General features: G+C 47.1%; 1 protein-coding gene across 2 annotated transcripts in view; it reads right to left on the reverse strand.

Annotated features, from left to right (window-relative positions):
- LOC146786069 (dehydrogenase/reductase SDR family member 4-like) overlaps nucleotides 1-24,818 on the reverse strand; it is a 128,532-nt gene that overhangs the window by 29,375 nt on the left and 74,339 nt on the right. For both annotated transcript variants that reach the window (XM_085633959.1, XM_085633960.1), the window contains exons 6-7: nucleotides 16,207-16,258; nucleotides 718-852 (exon numbers count right to left, since the gene is read on the reverse strand). In XM_085633959.1, coding sequence (XP_085490085.1) covers nucleotides 718-852; nucleotides 16,207-16,258 — 187 coding nt within the window. The remainder of the gene's footprint in view (nucleotides 1-717; nucleotides 853-16,206; nucleotides 16,259-24,818) is intronic.

The raw sequence follows: 24,818 nt of genomic DNA on the forward strand, positions 1-24,818 counted from the left end.
CCTCCATCTGATGTGTCACTTGAAAACAGTAAGCACAAAGGGAACTCAGTATGTCCACATCCACGTGTCTGAGATGCTCAACATGCATCCATAATACACACAAGTAAGGTATATACATGTGACATCCATGTCCCACACAGATGAGTGGAGGATCCAGTCATAGGGGACTGCCAGACCAATTTAGAAAAACACAGGAGAGGTCAGTAGACCACTCCTACCAGAAAAAAGATAAAACATCCTGTCTTGCTAATACAATCATTTCACTGCCACCACGGTCACTTCTGTAAGCCTGTCGAGTTGACGATAGTCGCTTTTGACAAAGAGGATGTACATGGTGTGCCCGCTAAACCACAGAGTATGGTTCAGGTCTCAATTCATGTTGTAAAGGTGACTATACTGCTAAAGGGTGATTGTAGTATGTATGTATGAAGGAAACAGTTGAAAACTACAACTTCCTAATGGTGATTTTCAGCCAGGAGCACCAGGCCCTTTCCTCTGTCATAAGAGTAGTGATTAATTGCTTAATTCTTGGTCTGTTGAAAAGAATGATAATTTCAGTTTCCTCCAGATTCAATTTAAGCAGGTTTTGAACACATCCAAAAATGCATGTTACAGAGTCAATTTATTGGAAGATAGATGTCCTAAACTGAAGACATTTTCCTCTGCATACACAGGAGTACCCCCTTTCCCTAGTTGTTTAATGCTGACAATACTCACAGGAGCATTCATCTTCGTCTTCGTCACTCCAGGAGCCAATGAGTTTAGCCGAATATTCATTGGAGATAATTCTGATGCCATAATCTTGGTCAAACCAGCGAGGGCAGTCTTACTGACACAGTAGGCACCAAAATACTGATGCAGGGAGGAAAAGAAGTATATTTACTTTACTTCAAGGAGAAACATGTGGATGATGAATGCCCAATTCACAGAATGCTTTACACACTTTACGCAATGTGGAATTTCCACACAAAAATGAGAAATCGTGCTCTACGGAATCAAGATTCCATGCAGAAATACATTTAGTAAAGAAGAAAAGAAGGATTGGCAAATTGACTTTTCAATATGACATTTGAAGATAAGGAGGGAAAACAGTATATATTTGGTGGAAGAGACAGCTTCACTTTAAGATTAGCACTTATCTACAACGTATTACGTTGGTTGTATTCACAAAAACCTTGCAGTTAGATTATCACATAAAATCTAAAAAAACCTTGACACATGATTGCATTTCATGTGAGAAAAAGGCCCTAACACACGCATGTGGTTTTAGGAAAATGGGTTTAGCAGCAAGGAAAAACAGTGTCCTTTTGATGTAATATCAAGATAAAAATAGCAAATTGCACTTTTGCCTTCATCATGAATCCGAGACAAAATCTGGTAAGGAGCATAGCAACATAAAAAGCATGGAAAACACTGAACATTGACATTTTCAAGACATACTTATCTTCGAGAATACCAAAAGCAGGTGAAAATCTAAATCATAAGATGATTTTTTAATCAAAACCCTTGAAATTAAAAATAGGTAGTAAGTACCTAATGAACTCAAGTCCTCATTTAAAGTTTAGAAGGTCCAAACCCATCCATAAAGTGGCGAAGCTCCTGCACTGTCGACCTTGGGGCTCTCTCTCCTCATTGAGCATTGGGAACCATTCAACGCGGCTCCTCCGATATGGCGGAGGAGCGTCGCCCCATGCTGAGAGCCAGCTGAGGGAGGGAAAAATAAAATAACAATAAAATGGTTTTAATAGAATTATTTTACTTTCCATGCCTGAGCCAGCAAGCCAAGTATGGGTGTGCCATGACAAGAGCAGGGGGAGGAGTAGTGCACACTATAGGTGCACATGATGGTTTGGCGGGATGTCTAAGGTCGACCAAACCGTCATGCGCACTTTGATCTTTCTCCACCGGAGCTGTGTTGTGTAAGCCGGGTGGAGTAGAGGCACAGGCTCAAGGATCTGAGCGAGTATTAAACAAGCCCACTCAGGCCAATCACAGCTCTGTTCTCTCATGCTATATTTCCAGTATGAGAGTAGCACGGTGATTGACGTCTAGGCGCCTGGCAGTGTGCACCAGCCCCTGGGGAATCAGAGTCCGACCAGAGCAGAAGAACCCCGAGATAGCATTTGTGGGTAGGTGCTTTTTTTTGTTTTTGTTATTTAAACCCACCCCCCACATCTCCCCACCACCCATTAAGAAAGAGCTGCTGCTTCTGGAACCGTTAGGTTTTTTTCCAGCATAATTAGCATGTGCCCCTGCTGTTGTACACCATCAACCTGGCATTCCTTCCACCACATGAACACCAGGTCATAGTGATTGCATCCCTGTCCTATTTAACTCCTTGTCTGTTAGGGAATATGCTTCAGAAAAACTTATACTGAGTTGGCAAAATAATTATAGTCTCAGCTCGCCTTTTACTTCAGTACATCCACTAGTGAGGCGGATATACTGAAGACACAGAGATCCCCATCATGAAAGGGCATTTTAAATATGGTGGGCAGTCCTCTGGTATTGGCATGTGGACCACCGTGGTCAGGATGTTAACCATTTGAAGGAATATTACTATGCACCCATATAATAAAATGAAGTGAGACACTGAATTGGAATTCATGGCGACTGAGGCCTTGATTGCTTATCATGACTATAGCTCCAACATTATCAGGAGTAAACCAAACTTGTCATGATTGTGGAACTGTTTGAATGATTAACATCCTGAACATCCGGATAATTAGTAACACTTGGTTACTTACAAGCAGCAGGACTAAGGGCCCTTGCAACAGCCCATGGAATCTGAAGCAGTCCCAGACTTACGAGAAATCATAAACCTGGGAATGCGCAAAATCTATTGCCCCCCTAGGGGGGCGTTAGGGAGGCACAACAAGGAGAATTTTTTTCATTTCTCCTTGTTTTTTCCTTTTTCTAAGTGTGCTGCGTTCTGCAGCATGCATAAAATGAGGAAAACACCTGAATTAATTGATTTTGTGCAGGAAGGTGTCCCTTCCTGCATAAAATCAATCAGCCCCACAACGCAGGCACCCTTGCACCCTGGTGCAAGGATATCTGCATTGGCACATGGCAGCCCATTGTTCACCAGCGCAGGGGAAAAGGATTTGATTGCACCGTATCTCATAGATACGATACATTCTCGCACTTTTGTTTTGACGTAGAGCAGTGCCGCAAGATTCCTTGCGGCACTGCCTTATATCAAAACCTCATGAATGAGGCCTGATATTTTTACCTTTGATACTCCTATCCACGATATTTTTCTGTCCCAATATTTTTGACATAATATTGTAATATCATCATCATCATAAACTTTATTTCGGCCACTAGGGCCATAAAAGTGGCAACATTTTTACAAACAGAGTTAATAATGAAAGAGATAAAAAAAAAGAACACATCAAGATCAAGTCACAAATATAAAAACTGCCGAAATCAAAAGAAAAGTTAAAATTAAGCTTAAACCAGATAATTAATAGTTTGTGCAGAATTTCCTACGTTTCAACCACATAGCATTTAAAAAAATGTGAAACTGCAAAAACAATTGGGGGATGGGTGTCATATTTCAAAACTCGCAGAGCTTTATCGCACTCTCTAAAACCAAGGTTTCTGCAGATGGGTTTTACCCAGCGTTTTCTTTGCAGACAATACATTGGGCAAAAAAAGAAAACATGATTTTCATCCTCCATTTTATAACCACAGGCAGGGCACGTAGTGTTTTTGTTAGGGTCCCATCTTGAGGTAAAGGACCTAAGCGGTAGACTGCCCATTCTCAGCTGAAGATACAGCTTCCTAGCAACAGGGGGGAAGATCAGATCTAAAAATACCTCCCTCCCGTAATTCGGTTTGATCTGGAGAAACTGGGCGGTCAACCTACCAACATCTGGGTTCGTATGCAAGCGCAAAAGGTGAAAGTATCTAAACTGTTCTACCAGATTGGCTTTGGAAACAGCCAAGCATGAGATTTCCGGAGTACCCCATAGATCTGGAAAGCCAATCTTAACACAAGTGTCCCTGACATACATTAACCAAGGGATGTTCTTATTTTTAATTATAGGCCAAACCCCCATAAACTCATCTCTGTAGGATTCCAGGTCCGGGTTAGACCAGAGTCTCTTCCAGTAGGACACAGGCCGCAAGGCCACCACCTCTTCCATAGGGAACAATCCCAAGTCAAACCTGATAGGAACCAGCGAGGTGCTAGATGGTAGACTCAGCAAGTTCCTTATAAAGGAATTTTCAATCCTTGATAAACTATCGGTTTTAGAGTGGCCCCAAAGTTCTGCTCCATAAGTAGTAGCAGCTCTTGCTTGTGATTTAAAAATTTCTATTACTGGTGCAGCTGGCTTAAAGACCGATCCTTTGAACAATCTAGCCATTCCTCCTGTGATTTGGGTCAACTTTAAAGTGGAATTAGCAACTTGCCCCCCCCCATCCTAGGTCTTCTTGAAGTGTGATCCCCAGGTATCCAAACGTCTTTACCCGCTCGAGGGGAATACCATTCAGTGCTGGATTCCGGCGTGTATGTTTGGGAGGATTAAGGATCATAAATTTCGTTTTTGATAAATTAATCTCAAGACCCCTTTCCCCGCAGAAGTCTACAAAACCATCTAAAATACGCTGGATTCCCATGGGGGCACGAGACAACAACAGGGTATCATCAGCAAACATTAGAGCTGGTACCTTACCCGAGGCTAGTCTAGGGATGTCAGTATCCTTTATGCCTTCGAGGTGTTTTATAAGCCCATTGATGTATAAGCAGAACAGCGTAGGCGCTAACACACATCCTTGGCGGACTCCTCGATTGACAGGAAAGCGTTCAGATAGCTCTCCATATTTCCCGCATCTGACCTGTGCGAAATTACCCGTGTGGAGGCTTCTTAGGACATTCAAAAGATAGGTTGGGACATTGAGTGCCTGAAGAACTCCCCACAGGTTTTCACGCGGAACCAGGTCAAATGCTGATCTTAGGTCGACAAAAATGAGGTAGAGACTGCCACCCTCCACACTCACAGTCTTCCAATATAAAACCTGGAGTCGGAAGATCTGATCAAGAGTTGAAATACCCTTTCTGAAGCCCGCCTGTAGGGTACTTAAAATATTGTTTTCTGCCTCCCACATCTGCAATCTATCCAGGACTATGCGCCCAAATAACTTTTGAGTCGTGTCAATTAAACTAATCGGCCTATAATTCGAGGGCTGCATTGCACAGCCTTTTTATGTATTGGCACAATCTCAGCACCTCGCCAGGTTTCTGGGGGTTCTGCGCCAAGCAAGATGGAGTTAAACAAAACCCACAGATACGGTGCCCATACCTTAGGTTCCGACCTAAAAATTTTGTGCAGACCCGGCGCTTTGTTGGGTATGAGCATATGAATGGCATTTTCAACCTCCTTGATCGTGATCGTCGGGATATCCTCGGCTCGGCAATCTATGTTAGGAGGGGAGGCAGTTAAAGAGGGTGTATTACAGATTATATCTGAGTATAAACCCCCAAAGTGATCTTTCCAGGCTGCAGGGGCTATGTTAGAACAAGTAGTAGTCTCAGGTTCTTTCCTACCATTACTAACAATGGCCCAAAAGACTTTAAAGTCTTTATTCTGCAGAGCTAGTCTTAGCTCCTCCCACTTGTCATCTTCCCACGACTTTCTTGCCCTTTGGATCATTTGCTTGTATTTTGCCCGTAATAATTTGGTCCTGGTTTTATCCTTGGCTTTAATTGCCAGGATCAGTTCGCTCTTTGATTTCCTGCACTCGGGAGTATACCACATTTGTCTATTAGCCGAGTGGACCCTCCTAGTCCCAACCGGAGAGAAGACATCCAAGAGTTGAGTTACTAACTGGCTATGGATTTTAACAGGCCTGGATTTTCTCTCGCTAGAGATGCAGTTAAATGCTGCTTCAGCCATATCATTAAGACAGGGCAGTGCCAGTCTGTAAGTTTCTGCCATTTTGTTCGGGCAGGCAAAGATACAGGGCCACCTAACTCTGCGTCTATTATTATGCAGAATTAGGGGTTGGGGTGGTATAGACGCCACAATATCATAACTTGTGAATCCCCAACTTCCTGATTTTAGTTTCATAGTAAGAGCGTTATGATCACTATCATCTCGAACTATCACCCTAAAATCAAGTACCTTGTCCCAGGATCTTATTTCAATGAGGATGTAATCTAAAATCGACGTTTGTCCCACTCTGTTAAAGGTGGCTTGTCCAGGGCAGTCAGATTTAAATCTGCCGTTACAAGCCCTCAAGGATAAAGAAAGAGTGAGAGCGAGGATTTGTAACACTAGTGGGGTCCAAGCTTTGACCATAGGAATCAAGGGCTCAGGGATATTCCATTGTGCGTCTTCCGCCGTTGGGTCTTCCAAATCCAACAGGCTTAGTGGCTCATATTGGCAATTAAAATCGCCACCCACTATCACAGAAAATTCAGGGTTCAAAGTCAAGATATAATCATTCAAATGTAGTATGACCTTGGATTCCCGGCCACTCGGTGAGGGTCTAGAATAGACATTCAAGAGAGCTAAGTGTTTGTTTCCAGGCAGATCAAGTAGAACACATTGGATATCATCTGAGCCCGTTTGGAATTGCCTTGCTGTGACACCCAGGTGGATAGCCACCCAGGTGCTAAGGCCTCCTGAGGGTCTCCCCCTACCACTTGATAGTGCAAGAATGTTATAAGAAACAAAACCAGCCCGTTGGTAATTTTCCAGAGCCCATGTCTCTTGCATTAAACAAATGTCGAAGGTGTCTATAAAATTGCCCCACTCTTCACAAATCAATTTATTCTTTAAGCCTGCTACATTCCAGGAAAGCAGGTTGATATCTATCTTAGGCTCTCCTTTGGTAGACAGGTCACTGGGGGAAATGGTTATCCTACCCAAACTTTCCTGGTCATGTTCAAACTCCATCCCACCCAACAGTGTCAATGCAGGTGGTTCTTCCAGTGGTACACTGGAATATTTCAATGGTAGATTTTCTTTGACATTTGGACTGGACAGTGGATCAGATGGCACAAACTGTGAGAGATTATTCCCCCTATCCTTAGGACCAACCTTGATGTTATGTGGCCCTTTCTGGTCTCCGGTCAAGGTGGTAACGACACTGGGACCCAAACGTCAATCCACCTGGTCCAAAACACTGTATCTGTTGTTATGATGGAATGTTTCAAGTAGGGGCGGGCAAAATTGGTTGTGGACTTGAATTCCATTGGGTGGATCGAGAGAAAGACCATCCTGTGTCTTTCCCAAACCATCCGTCCATCCCCCTCGAGGGGCTTCACACCCATGGAAAGAGGGACCCGAATAAAAATAAGTGAGTGGAAGAGCTTTTATAGTTGGTTCAGGACTACCAAAGCTACGTGACTGCATAGTGCAGATATATCTAACTGTTCTTGGATCTCTAAAATTAATTACAATGCAGTAACCCTGTATGTCCTTAGTTCTAGGTCCTACCCAATCTAACCGTCTTGCAAACAGTATTTCACTCCTACACTGGTTGGGAAGGGGTTTGTTGCAATTCAACCAATGCATACACTTATTTTTAAGTTTACCAAAGTCCTCCCTTAGTCCATGATTTAAAGTAGGAACCCCCACTAGGACCACCACATATGGAGCTGATTCAGGAGGCAGGTCCAAACAAGGTAACTTAGGTGTGGCTAAAGTCTCTGGATTTGGTTGGCTGGGGATGTAATGAGGGGAGTCAAAATTCCTCAACTCTACTGGAGGATTAACAATTACATGTTTCACCTTACTCCTTGTCTTCCCTGATAAAGCCAATGGAGTTGGGCCATTTGATGCTATTTGGGCAGTGATTCCTGATCTATCCCGCTGCAAGGTGGGTTGGTCTATTAAATCTATCGGTGTGTTAGTTGGTTTGGGAGCATTGCCATTTGACCCTACTGAATCTGCAATAAGTAAAACAGAATCAACGTTAGGACCCTCCCCATCACTTGTCTCATTAACCCCCGGCAAAGCAGCAAACATTAATTCAAAATTAGAAAGTCTTTTTTCAATTGAATCAAGTCTGTTACACATAGGGAGGCAAGTCGCAGTGAGTAACTGTTCCATTTTGATCCAAAATTCTCCTCCGATTTCCATACCCGTTGTGCACTCAGTACTTTGTGTCACTAGGTGGTCAGGGTCTGTGTTCACTGCAGAATCTGAACTTCCTAGTTTTGCCCGTTTTTGAATTTTCGATCTTTTATTGGGCAAAACTGTGCCTCCCCGCTTGCGTCTAACAACCCGATCTGTCATTTTGCCATTAGATTCCTCTATACGAATTGGCAAACCAGATCTAGTTGTTCCAACATTGGTTACGGGTATGGAGGGATCTTGACCAATAGAGTCACCATGCCCAAACGAACTGCGGGCATTGGAACTTGCAACTATAGATAGGTTACCTTCAGCCCTGCCAGAATGGAAATTAGGGGCTCGGGCTGGATTGGCAAAACAATGAATTAAAGGTGACTTCGCTAAAGCAATAGTGCCCAAAGAGGACCGTTTAGTAAACTCTTGATCAAGCGAGAGCCTTTTTTCCGTTAGCTCAATTTCCCTCTGAAGGACAGAGGTGGCCCTAATGATAAAATTATCCAATGTACCAGCCACTCCTGACCCAGTGAGAGACTTCCTCCCCTTCCCCGAGCCTGCAGTAGCCATTGCCAGTAATAATATGATGTGGACAAGCAGACACACACAAGGTGCCTAGCGGCCTTTCACACAGTAACAAGAAGGATCCACTCTAAGGAGATCCTTCAATAGCGAAATGCACAAAGTGAGGTCCCACGAAACCAAAAAGCGAAGAGTAGCGCCCCGTCCCGTCCTCTACCGTACTCGGACGGGCTCAGACTGGCCCGCCCTTTGCCCGGGCTTCGACCCGGTCTACGCCCCGCACGCGTCCCGCTTACGCGAGACTACGTGTGGGTTAAATAGACGGAGGGAGGAGTCGGGAAGAGGAACCAGGTGCAGCAGGTTAGTAGTACGCAAGGCACCCTGGTCCTCGCAGTCCTGAATGTGGTAGGTTTGGAGTTAAAACAGCGTTTCCTCTGAAAACAACGTGGCGTCCTCAGCAGCCGTGGGTCATGTCCTCAATAAGATAAGAGCCCAGCCGGTAGTGAACAGAGTCAAAGCCTGCGAGTGGCTCCCGCGAAGCGGGGGCCGTGAGGCGTGAAGAAGCTGGCGGGGGAGGAGTCGGGAAGAGGAACCAGGTGCAGCAGGTTTGTAGTACGCAAGGCACCCTGGTCCTCGCAGTCCCGAATGTGGTAGGTTTGGAGTTAAAACAGCGTTTCCTCTGAAAACAACGTGGCGTCCTCAGCAGCCGTGGGTCATGTCCTCAATAAGATAAGAGCCCAGCCGGTAGTGAACAGAGTCAAAGCCTGCGTATTTTGTCCAAACAACAGGACATCTTATAGACACACCAACAAGGGTAAAAGGTTGAAGGTCTCTCTTACTATGGAGATACCTAACATTAATGCCAAAGTATGATAGTTGATTTTTTTCAAGCGGATGAGATTAATAAATTAAAGATTCTCAACAAATATTTGCCCAGATTTGGACAGCGCTCATGTGATAATATGAGCATCTTCTACTCAGCATCTGGTGCACAATGAACAATCCCAATGTGCCTCATTGAAATTGACAGACAGGTGATTAATAAAGACAGACAATCCTAAAAAAGCATTGCAGCCTTATTAAGAATGCTTTTTTATGATCTATGGATTAATAATATGAGTAGCCTAATAATCTCAGATAAATGATCAGTCTCTTGACATTTCAATGCACATTCCCCCAAGTCCTGCTGTAAAGGGGACATATCTATATATATATATATATATATATATATATATATATATATATATATAATCTACTGGCGGTCGCCAGTAGATCGTTATAGTTAGGACCGAGTTTCCATAGGAAATCTGAAAATTCTATTTTGAATAACTTTGGCGCCGGTTGACGAATCCTCGCGAAATTTTCAAAACTAATGGGGCGCTCCACTCAGCTCCTATCCTCAAAGTCTCGGGATGATTCGTCAAGTGGGGGCTGAGAAAAAAGGGGGGTCCCAAAACGCATTTTCCCCATGCATTTTCCCATAGGACCTTTAGTCGAAGGTACAGCCCGAATGGCTGAACAGAATTACTTGAAATTTGGCAAAGAGGTAGTTCTCAGGTCAGGCATGTGCCTTTTGCATATATGGTGTCAATCTGTTCAGTAGTTCCTGAGAAACTTGCAGTTAAAAACACATAAATATCTATAAGCGCGCACCGTGCGCGTACCATGCACGCACCGTGCACGCACCGTGCGCGCACCATGCCGTGCGCGAGCGTAATTCTGATTGGTGAATTCATGTCAGTCAACATTCGAATCGGTCGAAATCAGGAAGTGTCGGCCGCCATTTTGTGTGTGACAGTGAAACAGAAAGGTGGAGAACGTGAAAAGGGGGCAGGGTAGAGAGTTCCTGACCCCCTAGCCATTGTCAGGGGGTCCCTGAAGGACCCCGAAGGGTGAAAAAAGCATTATTTTATTTTTTTTAAATCACGGGGTGCGCGCTCGGTGCGCTCACGGTGGTATATTAGGAATATAGCTCTTCTTGGAGAAGTGAAGTGAGTTCTGAAAAGAACTGTTGTTTTTTGTCGAGCAGCAAAAGAAAAAAAAATGCAGCAAAAAAAAAGAAAAAATGAAAAACTGTTCACCAGGAACAAAAAAAAAAAAAGGAAAAAAATTAGGGGGTGGAGCATGTGTGCTGCTGTATCTTGTTTTCTATTAGGTTAATGCTGCTCTCACCATAACAGAGAACAGCATTGCACACATTGCACCGTATATGCACCTTCTGGAACAGAGGGTGCATATCCAGAGGTCTAGAAGCAGGTGAAGCTGCGGCTGCAGATGATGTGCTCGGCTGAGCTGCGGCTGCAGATGATGTGCTCGGCTGAGCTGCTGGAGGGTTGTCTCTTGCAGCCCGAGCATAAGCCACAGGATGCATTGCTTTAAAGTGCCTTATCATGGAGTAAATACTAAAGGAGTATTTTTTTTTAGGGTCTCCTCTAGATAAGACCACTCCACAAACAGTGCAGGTGACTTTAGAAGAATTCATCTTCTTCTGACCCTCTGGAAAAGTAAAAAATTGCCAAATAAATGAGTCCTTTTGTTTCCTCTGCCTTGGGGGCACAAAAGGTCTCCTCCTCACTCCCTGAAGAAGTCTCCTGTTCTGCCATTTCCAGGTGCAGGAAAAGCAGTTCAGCTCCTTCTCCCAGGAAATAAGAAGTATTAATGAGGGGAGTGGGTGTGGTGTTGGAAGATTCTGGAACTGAAACTACTTTGAACCAATGAAAAGTGTTGTTTCGTAATCACATGACTTGCCGTGCACGCACCATGAGCGCACGGAGCACGCGCGCATGCGCGCATGCGCGCATGGAGCACGCGCGCATGCGCGTACAGAGCACGCACGGAGCACGCATGCATGCGCACATGGAGCACGTACGCATGCGCACACGGAGCACGTACTCATGCGCACACGGAGCACGTACGCATGCGCACACGGAACACGCACGCATGCGCACACGGAGACGGTGCGTGCACCGTGAAAAACTTTTTTTAAAAAAACTGTTTATAAGTTTATGGAAGATATAGGTTTCACACTTAGGAATTAGCATTTTAAAAACCTTGCAAATTCACTGAAAAGACCATAGGTTTCACACACGTTATAGTTAGGAATTAGCATTTAAAAAAACCTTGCAAATTCACTGAAAAAACCATAGGATTCACACATGTTATAGTTAGCTGGACATTTCACTCGTAAAAAACCATTGAAATTCCCCCGTTATAGTTAGTTCAGCTAACTATAACTCGCGCAACCGCAATCCACTGCTGATAATGTCACATAGTTAGAAATTAGCATTTAAAAAACCTTTGAAATTCACAGAAAAAAACATAGGTTTCAAGCAGTGTATTGTTAGCAATTAGCATTTAAAAAACCTTAGAAATTCACTGAAAAAACCATAGGTTTCAGGGGCGTTTTACGAGTGAAATGTCCAGCTAACTATAACATGTGTGAAACCTATGGTTTTCTCAGTGAATATATATATATATATATATATATATATATATATATATATATATATATATATATATATATATATATATATATATATATATTATCTACTGGCGGTCGCCAGTAGATAGTTATAGTTACAACCTAGTTTCCATAGGAAATCTCAAAATTCTATTTTGAATAACTTTGGCGCCGGTTGATGAATCCTCGCGAAATTTTCAAAACTAATGGGGCGCTCCGCTCAGCTCCTACCCTGAAAGTCTCGGGGTGATTCGTCAAGCAGGGGCCGAGAAAAAGGTGGGGTCCCAAAACGCGTTTTCCCCATGCATTTTTCCATAGGACCTTTAGACGCAGCTACAGCCCGAACGGCTGAACAGAATTACGTGAAATTTGGCAGAGAGGTAGCCATAAGGTCAAGGAAGTGCCTTTTGCAGGTCTGGTTTAAATCTGTTCAGTATTTCCTGAGAAAATAGCATTTAAAAGCATATCAATATCTATACGCGTGCACCGTGCGTGCACTGTGCGCGCACCCTTGCCGTGCGCGAGCGCAATTCTGATTGGTTGTTAGATGTCGGTAAACATTAGAATCGGTCGAAACCAGGAAGTGTCGGCCGCCATTTTGTCTCTCGCAGTCTGAGTGGGTGAAAAAAAAGGAGGAGAACGTGAAAAGGGGGCAGAGTGGACAGTTCCTGACCCCCTAGCCTTGGTCAGGGGGTCACAGAAGGACCCCCAAGGGAGAAAAAAACATTTTTTTGGGGGGAAAAATCACGAGGTGCGCGCACCGCGCGCGCACGGCACGCACTGCGAACCGTGGGTGCTCGGGGCGCGAAGCGCACCGTGCGCCCACAGTGCGCGAAGCGCACCGTGCGCGCAGGGTGCGCGCACCTCGCGATTTAAAGAAAAATAAAAAATTTCACGGTGTGCGCACGGTGAAAAAAATGAAAAAAAAAAAATTAATACATAACTTACCTTTTAAAAAACTGTACAAATTCGCGCGAGTTATAGTTAGCTGAACTAACTATAACTGGGGAATTTCAATGGTTTTTTACGAGTGAAATGTCTAGCTAACTATAACATGTGTGAAACCTATGGTTTTCTCAGTGAATATATATATATATATTATCTACTGGTGGTCGCCAGTAGATAGTTATAGTTACAACCTAGTTTCCATAGGAAATCTCAAAATTCTATTTTGAATAACTTTGGCGCCGGTTGACGAATCCTCGCGAAATTTTCAAAACTAATGGGGCGCTCCGCTCAGCTCCTACCCTGAAAGTCTCGGGGTGATTCGTCAAGCGGGGGCCGAGAAAAAGGTGGGGTCCCAAAATGCGTTTTCCCCATGCATTTTTCCATAGGACCTTTAGACGCAGCTACAGCCCGAACGGCTGAACAGAATTACGTGAAATTTGGCAGAGAGGTAGCCATAAGGTCAAGGAAGTGCCTTTTGCAGGTCTGGTGTCAATCTGTTCAGTATTTCCTGAGAAAATAGCATTTAAAAGCATATCAATATCTATACGCGCGCACCGTGCGCGCACTGTGCGCGCACCCTTGCTGTGCGCGAGCGCAATTCTGATTGGTTGTTAGATGTCGGTAAACATTCGAATCGGTCGAAACCAGGAAGTGTCGGCCGCCATTTTGTCTCTCGCAGTCTGAGGGGGTGAAAAAAAAGGAGGAGAACGTGAAAAGGGGGCAGAGTGGACAGTTCCTGACCCCCTAGCCTTGGTCAGGGGGTCACAGAAGGTCCCCCAAGGGAGAAAAAAACATTTATTTTTTTTTAAATCGCGAGGTGCACGCACCGCGTGCGCACGGCACGCACTGCGAATTGTGGATGCTCGGTGCGCGAAGCGCTCCGTGCGCCAACAGTGCACGCAGGGTGCGCGAAGCGCACCTCGCGATTTTTAAAAAAAATAAAAATTCCCCCATTATAGTTACTGTAGGCAACTATAACTCACGCGACCGCAATCCTCTGCTGATGACGTCAGATATTACATCACTGATGACATATGTGTCTTTATGAAAAATAAATATTTGTAATATATGTATAGCTAAAGAATAATGGAAGAAGACATGGGTAAATAAGTGTCTAAATACAGTGAAGTAATATCTGACGTCATCAGCAGAGGATTGCGGTCGCGTGAGTTATAGTTGCCTACAGTAACTATAACGGGGGAATTTCATAGGTTTTTTACGAGTGAAATGTCCAGCTAACTATAACATGTGTAAAACCTATGGTTTTTTAAGTGAATATATATATATATATATGTATGTATGTATGTATGTATGTATATGTATGTATGCATGTATGTATGTATGTATGTATATATATATATATTAAACAAAGAATTACTTATACTGGGAGGGCTCATTTGAACCCATTTCACTTTTACTTCTTCATTGGTTAGGCTGATATCCATAAAATGTGTAAAATCATAATTGGGGATATGGATAAAAAGCTTATTTGGGAAATAAAGAATTCTGCTTGTAACCTTTCAGATGATTTCAGTGTATCTTGATGAACAAACTGGAAACTGGCAAACAACTAACGTTTCCCAGTCTTTTAAACTCAAATCTCTGAATTGTTCTGCCAATTCCAGCTATGCATAGAGGAGTTCCCACTGCAATTTTCAGGATATCACAGCAATGTTTTATATCTTGCCAAACCTGGGCTGAAGTCTGTATGATTTTGAATGTCACCTTCTTTAGCAATGCATGCTCTTCACTACCAAAAGGGACACTGAGCCACCCTTCAACACTGTGTAATCATGCGGCATCTGATAATTGCCCACTAAAATACCTTAAAACCAAGGAGTGCAAACCCACTGGGTCAGTTGGAACCTTATAAATCTATAGGCCTGTTACTGTTTTTATACATCCAGACAAGCCTACAAAATGACAAACTATCAATGATAATTTCTCAAACAACAAGCTCAGAATATGTAATGGGACTGGCCTGAATAGATATATTTTGACAGTATAAACAAGTTAACAATGATAAATTAACAGTAACCCCTAGTTTGTGTAGCAAAAAGAGTGTCTATTGTGTGTAGGTATGACATTTCCGAACCTCCACTTTACCAGCCAGTAATCCAGGGAAGAGTAGACATGAATAAATACACTTGCAACCCAGAGGTATTACCACAACTAGACATTTTGTAATTAGTCTTGGTGCTGACTTTATGCCAAATAGGAGTTCTTTGTATGAGTAATGGTTGCCATGTTCTGTGAACAACACACTTTGGGTAGGGGCTTTATGCATAGGTATATAGAAATATATGCATACAACAAGTCCAATGTGTTTCAGAATTGCTGTTACTCCTACATTGGGACAACCTTGTGCAGAGTAGTCATCTTGCAAGGCACTTTTTTGATTTATCTGTGAGCGAGTATCAAGTCAAGTATTAATCTCAGTGTGCTGTTCTTCAGAATGAGGAAGGGGATTGAATACATGCCCCTGCCATCTTTTGCTGATGGAAACTCATTTCGAGGATAGGTACATGGTCCCTGCTTGTTCTGTCGTTTTCAGTGGATTATCGTGTTGCAATTGGTCATCTTCCACAGCATAACCCTGTGGAAGGTACCCAATCATCCAAAATTAATTTCCCTCCACCTTTGTGAGGAATGCTCAATAATCACTGTTAGCTGTGCATTCAGTGTGACTGCAAATGTAATCAGCTTTTGGAAGGAGAGTTACATCTACCTTGATGGGTTGATCTCGAGTTTCCATGACAATTATCACTTATAAGATGAATAAAAGTGAAAAATAGTTTTTTTTATTTTTTTTATTTTTTATATTAGCAAGCAATCCCCCAATTCTGGTACCAGCCACCACAGTATCACATGTCTACATACAAAAACTATTTTAGGAAAAAGAATTGGCAAAGCCAAAAAGCCAAGAGCCAGTACCAAGCCGGTTTGCTCTGCCACTGTTTTTTCAGTGTGGCTCAGTATATATTAGGCCTTCGTAAAATTGAATGGTGTAATACACCATAACAGTGAATGGTGACATTTGTAGTAAATACTTAACGTAAACACAGTGCGTTTGTTTCAATGTGTCCTCGCATCAAAAATTAATGCAATGAAGCATTCGCATTTTACAAAATTACGTGAAATTATTTACCATTATGCCACCTTAGTTAATAAATAATTAAACATACTTACTGGAACAAATGTATAGGCAGCTACAGATGAAGTCAGGACAATGGATCCCCCCCTGCAAGAGAGAGAGCGATGAGAATCGGATTAGAGGCAAGATGGGTGTGTGTGTTGGTGACTGCAAATGCATGTATGTTTGTGCATGTAGAGAACATGCCTGGTTCTGTATGTGGTGTTTGTGTCAGCAAGTTTGAATGTGTACATGTTTGTGTTTATGTGTGTGGTGTTTTCTTAGTCACTGGGTGGAGGGGAGCAGGGTCGTTTAACAAACATTCAAACACTTAGCAGAATAATTTTTACTTCACCCTGCTGAACTATGTCCTACTGCTTACAATGGCGTACTGCATGCTCTTGCTGGCGTTATATGACTATACCTTTACCATGCATGCCTTTACAATGCTGAATGTTTACCATGCATGCCTTTACCACGCAAGGTCAATTTAATTAAGGTAAAATAATCCCCTATACGTGTGTGTGTGTGTATATAGATATATATCTATATTACCTACTGGCGGTCGCCAGTAGGTAGTTATAGTTAGGACCACGTTTCCATAGGAAATCAGCAACATTCTATTTGGAATAACTTTGGCGCCGGTCGACGAATCCTCGCGAATTTTTCAAAATAGGTGGGGCGTTACGCTCCGCTCCTACCCTGAAAGTCTCGGGGGGATTCGTCAAGCGGGGGCTGAGATAAAAGGGGGTCCCAAAACGCGTTTTTCCCATGCATTTTTCCATAGGACCTTTAGACAGGGCTGCAGCCCGAACGGCTGAACAGAATTACTAGAAATTTGGCAGAGAGGTAGTCCTCAGGTCAAGGAAGTGCCTTTTGTAGGTTTGGTGTAAATCTGTTCAGTAGATTCTGAGAAAATAGCCTTTAAATCAATATATATATCTGAGCCAGCTTACGGTGCGCTTACGGTACGCTTACCGTACGCGTACGGTGGCGTGCGCGAGCGCGATTCTGATTGGCTCTTAGATCTTAGTAAACATTCGAATCGGCCGAAACCAGGAAGCGGCGTCCGCCATTTTCTCTCTCGCACTGAGAGTGATGTTTAAAATATAAAGCACAAAAACATGTAAAGGGGCTGTTTAGACAGCTCCAACACATATAGCAATGTTGAGGGAGTCCCCAAAGATCCCCCAAGGCCAAAAACGGAATTTTTATTTTTTCGCTAATTTCGCCGATTACGCTTACCGTACGCGTACGGTAAAAAATTATAAAGAAAATAAATGTATCCACACTCTCCACACCCCGTGCGCAATTGGGGCCTGAAGGGCACCAATTGTGCATGGCTTATAAGATATGAGTTAAACTAACATATTAAAAAAAAAATTAATAAAAAAAAAAATTATCCACACTCTCCTCCTCCCCGTGTGCAAATTTGAGCATGGCTTATAACATATACGAAAAATTAAAATATTACCTTTCAAAACGAAGTGCATCATATGTCCTCCATGTGCGCACGGTGCGCGAAGCGCATCGTGCGTACATGGCCCATCTAGCGTAACGTGGGCACGCGGTGTGCGTAGCGCACCGCGTGCCCACCGTGCGTGCACGGCACTAACTGCGTAAAGTGGGCGCGCGGTGCGCGAAGCGCACCGCGTGCTCACTGTGCGCGCACGGTGCGCGAAGCGCACCGTGCGCGCACGGAACGAACTGCGTTAAGTGGGCGCGCACGCCACGAATGGCGTAAAGTAACTTAGCATTTAAAAAACCGTACAAATTCACTGAAAAAACCATAGGTTTCACACACGTTATAGTTAGGAATTAGCATTTAAAAAACCTTGCAGGAGGAGGAGCCTAGCGCGCAACCAAGATGGCCGCGTAGGTGCGAGGCTCCCGAGGACCTCCGCGACCTCCTGAATTAATCCTGGCTATATCCTGTCCTTTTTGAGGGGACTATGTCGGTGAACCCGAGCTGAGGCGCCACCCGTTTTCCGTGTTCGAATCGGACCCCGAACACCGGCGGGAGCGCCGATCGAAGGTTGCGGCCTTCCCCGCGCCGGCCCCCCGGATTGGAGTAGTGGGGCGATCCGGGGACAAAGTGAACAACAGCGGCGGGCACGGCTGGGCGAACTCGCGTACCCCGCGCTTTCACTTTCACTTTTGCACCCTCCTCGCCTCCAGCGAGGTAGGGTCGCAGAGCGGGGTGCGGTGGTGTGGTCTTGTCCAGGTGCCCGGCTGGCCCGCCAGCTGTGGATCATCCTGCGGTGCGGTGGCCGCCCTCCCCCCCCCGGACCCCGTGAACGGGTTTATCGGCCCTTTTGAGGAGATTGGCACGACGGTGGGAGAGCGAGCATGTCCACCAAACAAGATGGCGACCGGGCGAAGGTGAAGACGACCCGCCGTGGCCCGGCGCACCAATCCAACAGTATGGACCGCTACACTCTCCAGAAGGGATCTCCGGAGACATCGCGCACGTCCCCGGCGGGCCCGACGGAGACGCCTGCCCAGCCGGTGGACCTGACCCTCCGGGACGTCATGGGCGCCATCGCGGAGATGAAGGCCTCGGTGGACCAGCGCTTCGACACCCTAGCGCAAAAAATAGACTCGGTCCTTGTGGATGTGAGCCTGGTGAGGGCCGACCTGTCTAAGACGAATGACCGGGTCGATTCCCTGACCCACACCACAACGGGCCTCGAGACAGATGTGGCGGCCCTCCAAAAGGAGGTGCGCCGGCTTGGCCAGGCGAGCGCCCTGATGGACCGGCGACTGGAGGATTCCGAGGGTCGTGCCAGGAGGAATAATGTTCGTATTGTGGGGGTGCCGGAGGGACGAGAGGCGGAGACCGCCGACCTTTTTGTGGAAGATCTCATCCTTACCCATTTGCAGCCCCGGGGCCTGAGTAAGCTTTTTGCGGTGGAGCGTGCTCACCGGGTCCCTGGGGGTAGGCCGAAGGCCGGTGCCCCGCCGCGGCCTCTCATTGCCCGGGTTTTTAACTTTCGGGACAGGGACGCTATCCTGCAGACCTCCAGGCAACAGGGACCGGTCAAGCGTGACAACATGGATGTGCGTTTTTACCCGGACTTTACTCCGGCGGTCCAAAAGCAGAGACTGAGTTTTCTCGGTATTAAACGTCGCCTGCGGGACCTGAACCTAAAGTACTCAATGCTCTTTCCAGCTAAGCTAAGGGTGGAGGTGGAAGGTCGCACACACTTCTTTGATCGACCCGAGGCGGCTGGGGACTGGTTGGACACTCTGCCTGATGATCGGGGCCGGGGGGGTGGGGGGGGTGCGGGCGGTGGAGAGGGCCTGCCGGATCAGAATTAAGGGGTGAATAATAGACCCTGCTCGGGACAATACTTCTTTACCATTTCTCGATCGTGTATGTTCCCCTCCTATGGAGGTCGCGCGGGGTCTGTTGGGGGCTTCCCTCCTCCTCTGGGGTACTAGTTAGTCTTTCTCTATGGGGAGACAGGCACACTGCACTTTGGGGGGGCTGACTGGGCTCATGCAGGGGTGCAGGGAGGGGGTAGTTCTGTTGGGATGGGGGGGCGGGGGGGGTGTGTTGTTTGTTCGCACCACAAGGCAAACCCTTTATTGTATTGCTGTTCTCGAAATGCTCTGTGGGGGACGACTGATTGCTTCTACGTATGATGGGGGGTAGGGACTTGGCTGTGTTGTCCTGGAATGTTAACGGCCTGGGGGATCGGATTAAGCGTGGTGTGGTCCTGCAGTTCCTGAAACGTATATCGCCAGATGTTGTCTTCTTGCAGGAGACACACCTTATAGGTAACTCCTTCCATGCCATGAATCGGCGAGGCTATCGTTTGGTGGCCCACTCGGGCTTCACTTCGGGGTCGCGGGGGGTGGGTATCATGATCAAGAACTTGCTCCCGCTGGAGATTGATGAGGTGCGCCATGACGAGAGGGGACGCTACACTGTCCTGGTGGGTAGAATGGAGGGTAGAGTGTTTGTTTTCATGTCAGTGTACGTCCCGCCTGGGCTACAAGCTACTACATTTGCGGACCTGGGGCGCCTCCTCCTGGACCTCCCGGGTGGCCTGCTGGTGGTTGGGGGGGACTTCAATGCGGTAGTTTCTGGTTCTATGGATCGTCACCCCCCTAGGGACCTCCCCCGGGCACAGGCGTGGCTGTCCGGCCTTTTAGACACACTGGGCCTGGTGGATTGCTGGCGACTAAAACACCCTACGCAGCTGCAGTACACCTTCCACTCGGGTGCCCATGGTAGCCTTTCGCGACTTGACTACATCCTGGTCCCGGCGGCCCACGCTGGGAGGGTAGGAGAGGTGTGCCATCTGGCGCGGGGTATTTCGGATCACTCCCCATTACTGTTACATTTTGATGTCTTCCCGAGGGGGGAGGGCAGGGTGGCCCCAATCAATGCATGGTACTTGCGAGACCCCACCATTCGTGCCGACTTGATCAAATCCTTACAGCGATATTTTGACGAGAATGTGGGGTCTGTCCCTTCGGCCATCTCCCTGTGGGAGGCCTTTAAGGTAGTCCTCAGAGGGGAGGCCCTCTCCTTTATCTCCCATGCCCGGGGGCGTGAGCGGGAGGAGGTGACCCGGGTGGAGGCCGAGATTGTGGAACTGGAGGGTGACCTGGGGAGCGGGGTAACGGATGCCAAGTTGCATGTTTTGCACCTCAAGCAGGCGGCCTATAGGGCCCTCGTCACGGAGGCGGCCAGGGGCCTCAGTAGAGAGCAACAGGGACGATTGTATGATGTGGGCGATAAGGCGGGTAAATTGATTGCGTGGTTGGATAAGAGGGAGAGAGCGAGTCGTGTGGTTCCTTTGATTGAGAGGATGGATGGTGCGCGTGTCACCGAGCCGGAAGCCATTGTCTCCTGCTTCGCGGATTACTTCCGCGAGGTGTACTCCCCGGTTTCCCCCTGCTCGGAGGAAGATTCCCATTCCCTGCTTCGGGACATAGCGCTGCCCTCCCTTTCGGTGGAGAACAGGGATTCGCTGGACGCTCCTCCCACCTCGGACGAAATTGCCCTGGCTATTCGCTCGGTCGCGTCCGGCAAGGCCATGGGCCCTAATGGTCTCCCCATCGAGCTTTACAAGCTGCGCCCGGATGTACTAGCGCCCCACCTGCGCGCGATGTTCCTGGCGGCCCACTCGCAGGGTTCCCTCCCGCCGGACCAGCGTCTGGCCACGATCGTGGTGATACACAAGGAGGGGAGACCCCGTGAGCGGGTCACATCCTACAGGCCAATTTCGCTCTTGAACGCGGAACCCAAAATCCTCGCCAAGGTGTTGGCCAACCGGTTGGTCGGTGTGGTGGGCGACTTGGTCCACCAAGACCAATCTGGATTTATACCCCATCGCAACACGGCTCTTAATCTCCGACGCTTGCACGGGGTGCTCGCGCGTGTTCCGTTTGTGCGGGAGCCGGCCATCTTGGCATCCTTAGACGCCACCATGGCGTTTGACACGCTTGAATGGCCATACATCTGGGCGATGCTGGCGAAATTCGGATTTGGCCCGGGGTTCATTAGCTGGGTCAAATTGTTGTATTCGGGCCCATTGGCGCAGGTGGTGGTGAATGGGCGAGTCTCGGCCCCATTCGAGCTGGGGCGGGGCACGCGTCAGGGTTGCCCCTTGTCGCCGCTCCTGTTTGCACTGGCCTTGGAGCCCTTGGCGGAGTGGCTACGGTGGCACCCTTCTATCCGTGGTCTCCGCTGGACCCCTGAGTATGAGGACCGCGTGTCCCTCTACACCGATGATATCCTTTTGTATCTCGCCTCCCCGCGCAAATCGCTGATTGTCCTGGTTGATGTTTTGCGCTCCTTCGGGCGTAACTCAGGCCTTGTCATCAACTGGGCGAAATCCTGTGTATATGTGCTTTCCGGGGAGGCTCCGGCCCTACCGCGTGACTGCCCGATCCAGATTGCCTCCCAGGGGTTCCGGTACCTGGGTATATATATCACTCTGGACCCGGAGGCCCGCTACGAGCGGAACTTTTTGCCCCCCCTCCAGCGCTTGCGAGAGGATGTCGCCCGTTGGCGGCGTCTTCCGCTCTCGCCACTTGGCCGAGCGGCCTTGTTTAAGATGATGTCCTTGCCGCGCTTCCTGTACGCCCTCCAGAACACTATGGACTTGGTCCCAGCGCGCTACTTCCGCGAGGTGGAGGGCCTGCAGCGGCGCCTGTTCTGGGACGGGAGGCCGCGTATTGCTCTGGCCAAATTGACGCTCCCGTGGTATGATGGGGGGGTCGCCCTCCCGGACATTAAACGGTATTACTGGGCCTCCCAGCTAGCTGCAATCAATCATGGCCTTTACGGGCCCGCCTTGAACCCGGCATTTGAAATGGACAAGATGCTCCTGCCCGGTGGCGATTATAATCGAGCGCTCTACTCTGGCACGCCCGACTCCCGTCTGACGGGACCGACGCGTGTCATGGTGCGTGTATGGCACGCGGCTAATGCAGCTATGGGGTGGAAGGACCGTTTGACCCGGGCATCACCGCTGTATGCGTCTGAGAGGTTGGGCTCCCTGTGGACATCGAAGGGCTTCGAGAAGTGGGACACGATCGGAATCAGCACGGTGGGAGATCTCTGGACGAGGGGGGGCTTCAAGACTTTTGAGACGCTGCAGACGGAGTTTCAGCTGCACGGCAGTGAGTACTTTCGATACTTACAAGTCCGCCACGCGCTGGCCTCCGTCTTCCCGGATGTTGCGTCCATTCCGGAGTCTTCCCCCCTAGAGGACAGGGTGCTGGATGGCCATGTACCAGACAGCACGATCTCCCTTATATATAAAAAACTGATCAATGACAGATCGTGCCTGCTGACTGGCCTCCGCGAGGCCTGGGTTGCCGATGGGCTGGAGCTGGACGACGAGGACTGGATCTCCGCGGTGGCCTCTCCGAAGGAGGTGGCCATCCCGGCTCGCCTTCGCTTCGTCCAGCTTAAGATCCTTCACCGGGTTTACGTCACGGGGCTGAGGCTTCTACGTATGGGCTTTGCTGCTGACGGATTGTGTAAGCGCGGCTGTGGTGCTTTGACAACTTTCATGCATATACTGTGGGAGTGCCCGAAAGTGGAGCGATTCTGGCGTGGTGTGCATGAGGTTTTGCGTGTGGTTACGCGTGTCGCACTGCTGCCTGAAGCGAGGAGATGCTTGCTGAATGTGTGGGAACCAAATGATTATTCGGTCCCGCAGACGCGGTGGGTGACTCTGGGATACATGATAGCGAAGCGTGACATTGCCCAATTGTGGGGATCCCAGAGGCCCCCGGCGGTGTTGGCCTGGAAAGAACATATGGATTGGTGTATGTTTCGTGAAAAAGTAGTGTATGTGGCGAGGGGTAAGCCTGGGGCGTGGGTGAAAATCTGGAGCCCCTGGAACGCTTACCGTGGGGGTATTTGTGAGCCGCCACTGCTACCGGCAGCCTCGCCAGCCCCATCTCCTTAGCCGACCCCCTCCCTCAGCCGTGGGCACGTGGCTCCCCGGTCCCTGCTATACTCCCATTCCCCTCTTCAGAGTTCTGCTGCTGGTTAGGATCCCCCATCTACGGAGCACGTACTGTCACTTGGATCGCGGGTTGCCTTGCGGGTGTGGTTTTTTGTGTTGTTCTGTTTGATAAAAAGAAACCGTATTGTGGGCTAGGAGTTATGTGGCCTACGCTATTGATGTCACCTGATTTGCCAATCTGCTCCGCCAAGAGACTCTCGCTGTATGTATGCTATATGCCTTTTGCTACTCTAGCGGCCGGCCGGATGGTTGTAGGCCCATGCCTGTAACTTTTTCATTGTGCAATAAACGGTTTCAAAAAAAAAAAAAAAAAAAAACCTTGCAAATTCACTGAAAAAACCATAGGTTTCACACATGTTATAGTTAGCGGAAATTTTACTGATAAAAAACCAATGAAATTCCCCCGTTATAGTTAGTGCAGGCAACTATAACTCACGCGACCGCAATCTTCTGCTGATGACATATGTGTCTTTATGAAAAAAAAAATATTTGTAATATATGTATAGCTAAAAATGTATGGAAGAAGACATGGGCAAATAAGTGTCTAAATACAGTATTAGCATCAGCAGAGGATTGCGGTCGCGTGAGTTATAGTTGCCTGCACTAACTATAACGGGGGAATTTCATTGGTTTTTTATCAGTAAAATTTCCGCTAACTATAACATGTGTGAAACCTATGGTTTTTTCAGTGAATTTGCAAGGTTTTTTAAATGCTAATTCCTAACTATAACGTGTGTGAAACCTATGGTTTTTTCAGTGAATCTATATATATATAACTTCTTTCCAGCGAGAATCCAAAATTGCAGGAAACTAGTGACGGACACAGACCCAGATTAGGTGCTTATGATATATTTATTCCTCCATATATATATATCGTACAAAACCAGACAATTCAGCATTTTTAGAAACCTGAGCTAACTATAACTAACGCCCCACAATGCACTGCTTTTGGCGTCACATATTACATCACAAAGGGGCCCAGCGTTTAAAAAAAGAAAACATTATTAGATGAGGGGGGCTGCGAGGCCTTCCTCTCTAGGCTTATTTAGGCCCCAGGAACCTCATCCCCCAGGTGCCCTCAAGGTGCAATGGGACTGGTTCTAGCCATCTCCACGCCTTCTGCAGGAGCCGCATTGCTCTGACAGACAGGGGGCTGCTGAAAGTAAGCT

This window comes from Triturus cristatus, chromosome 11 (assembly GCF_964204655.1).
Source record: "Triturus cristatus chromosome 11, aTriCri1.1, whole genome shotgun sequence".
Lineage (NCBI taxonomy): Eukaryota > Metazoa > Chordata > Amphibia > Caudata > Salamandridae > Triturus > Triturus cristatus.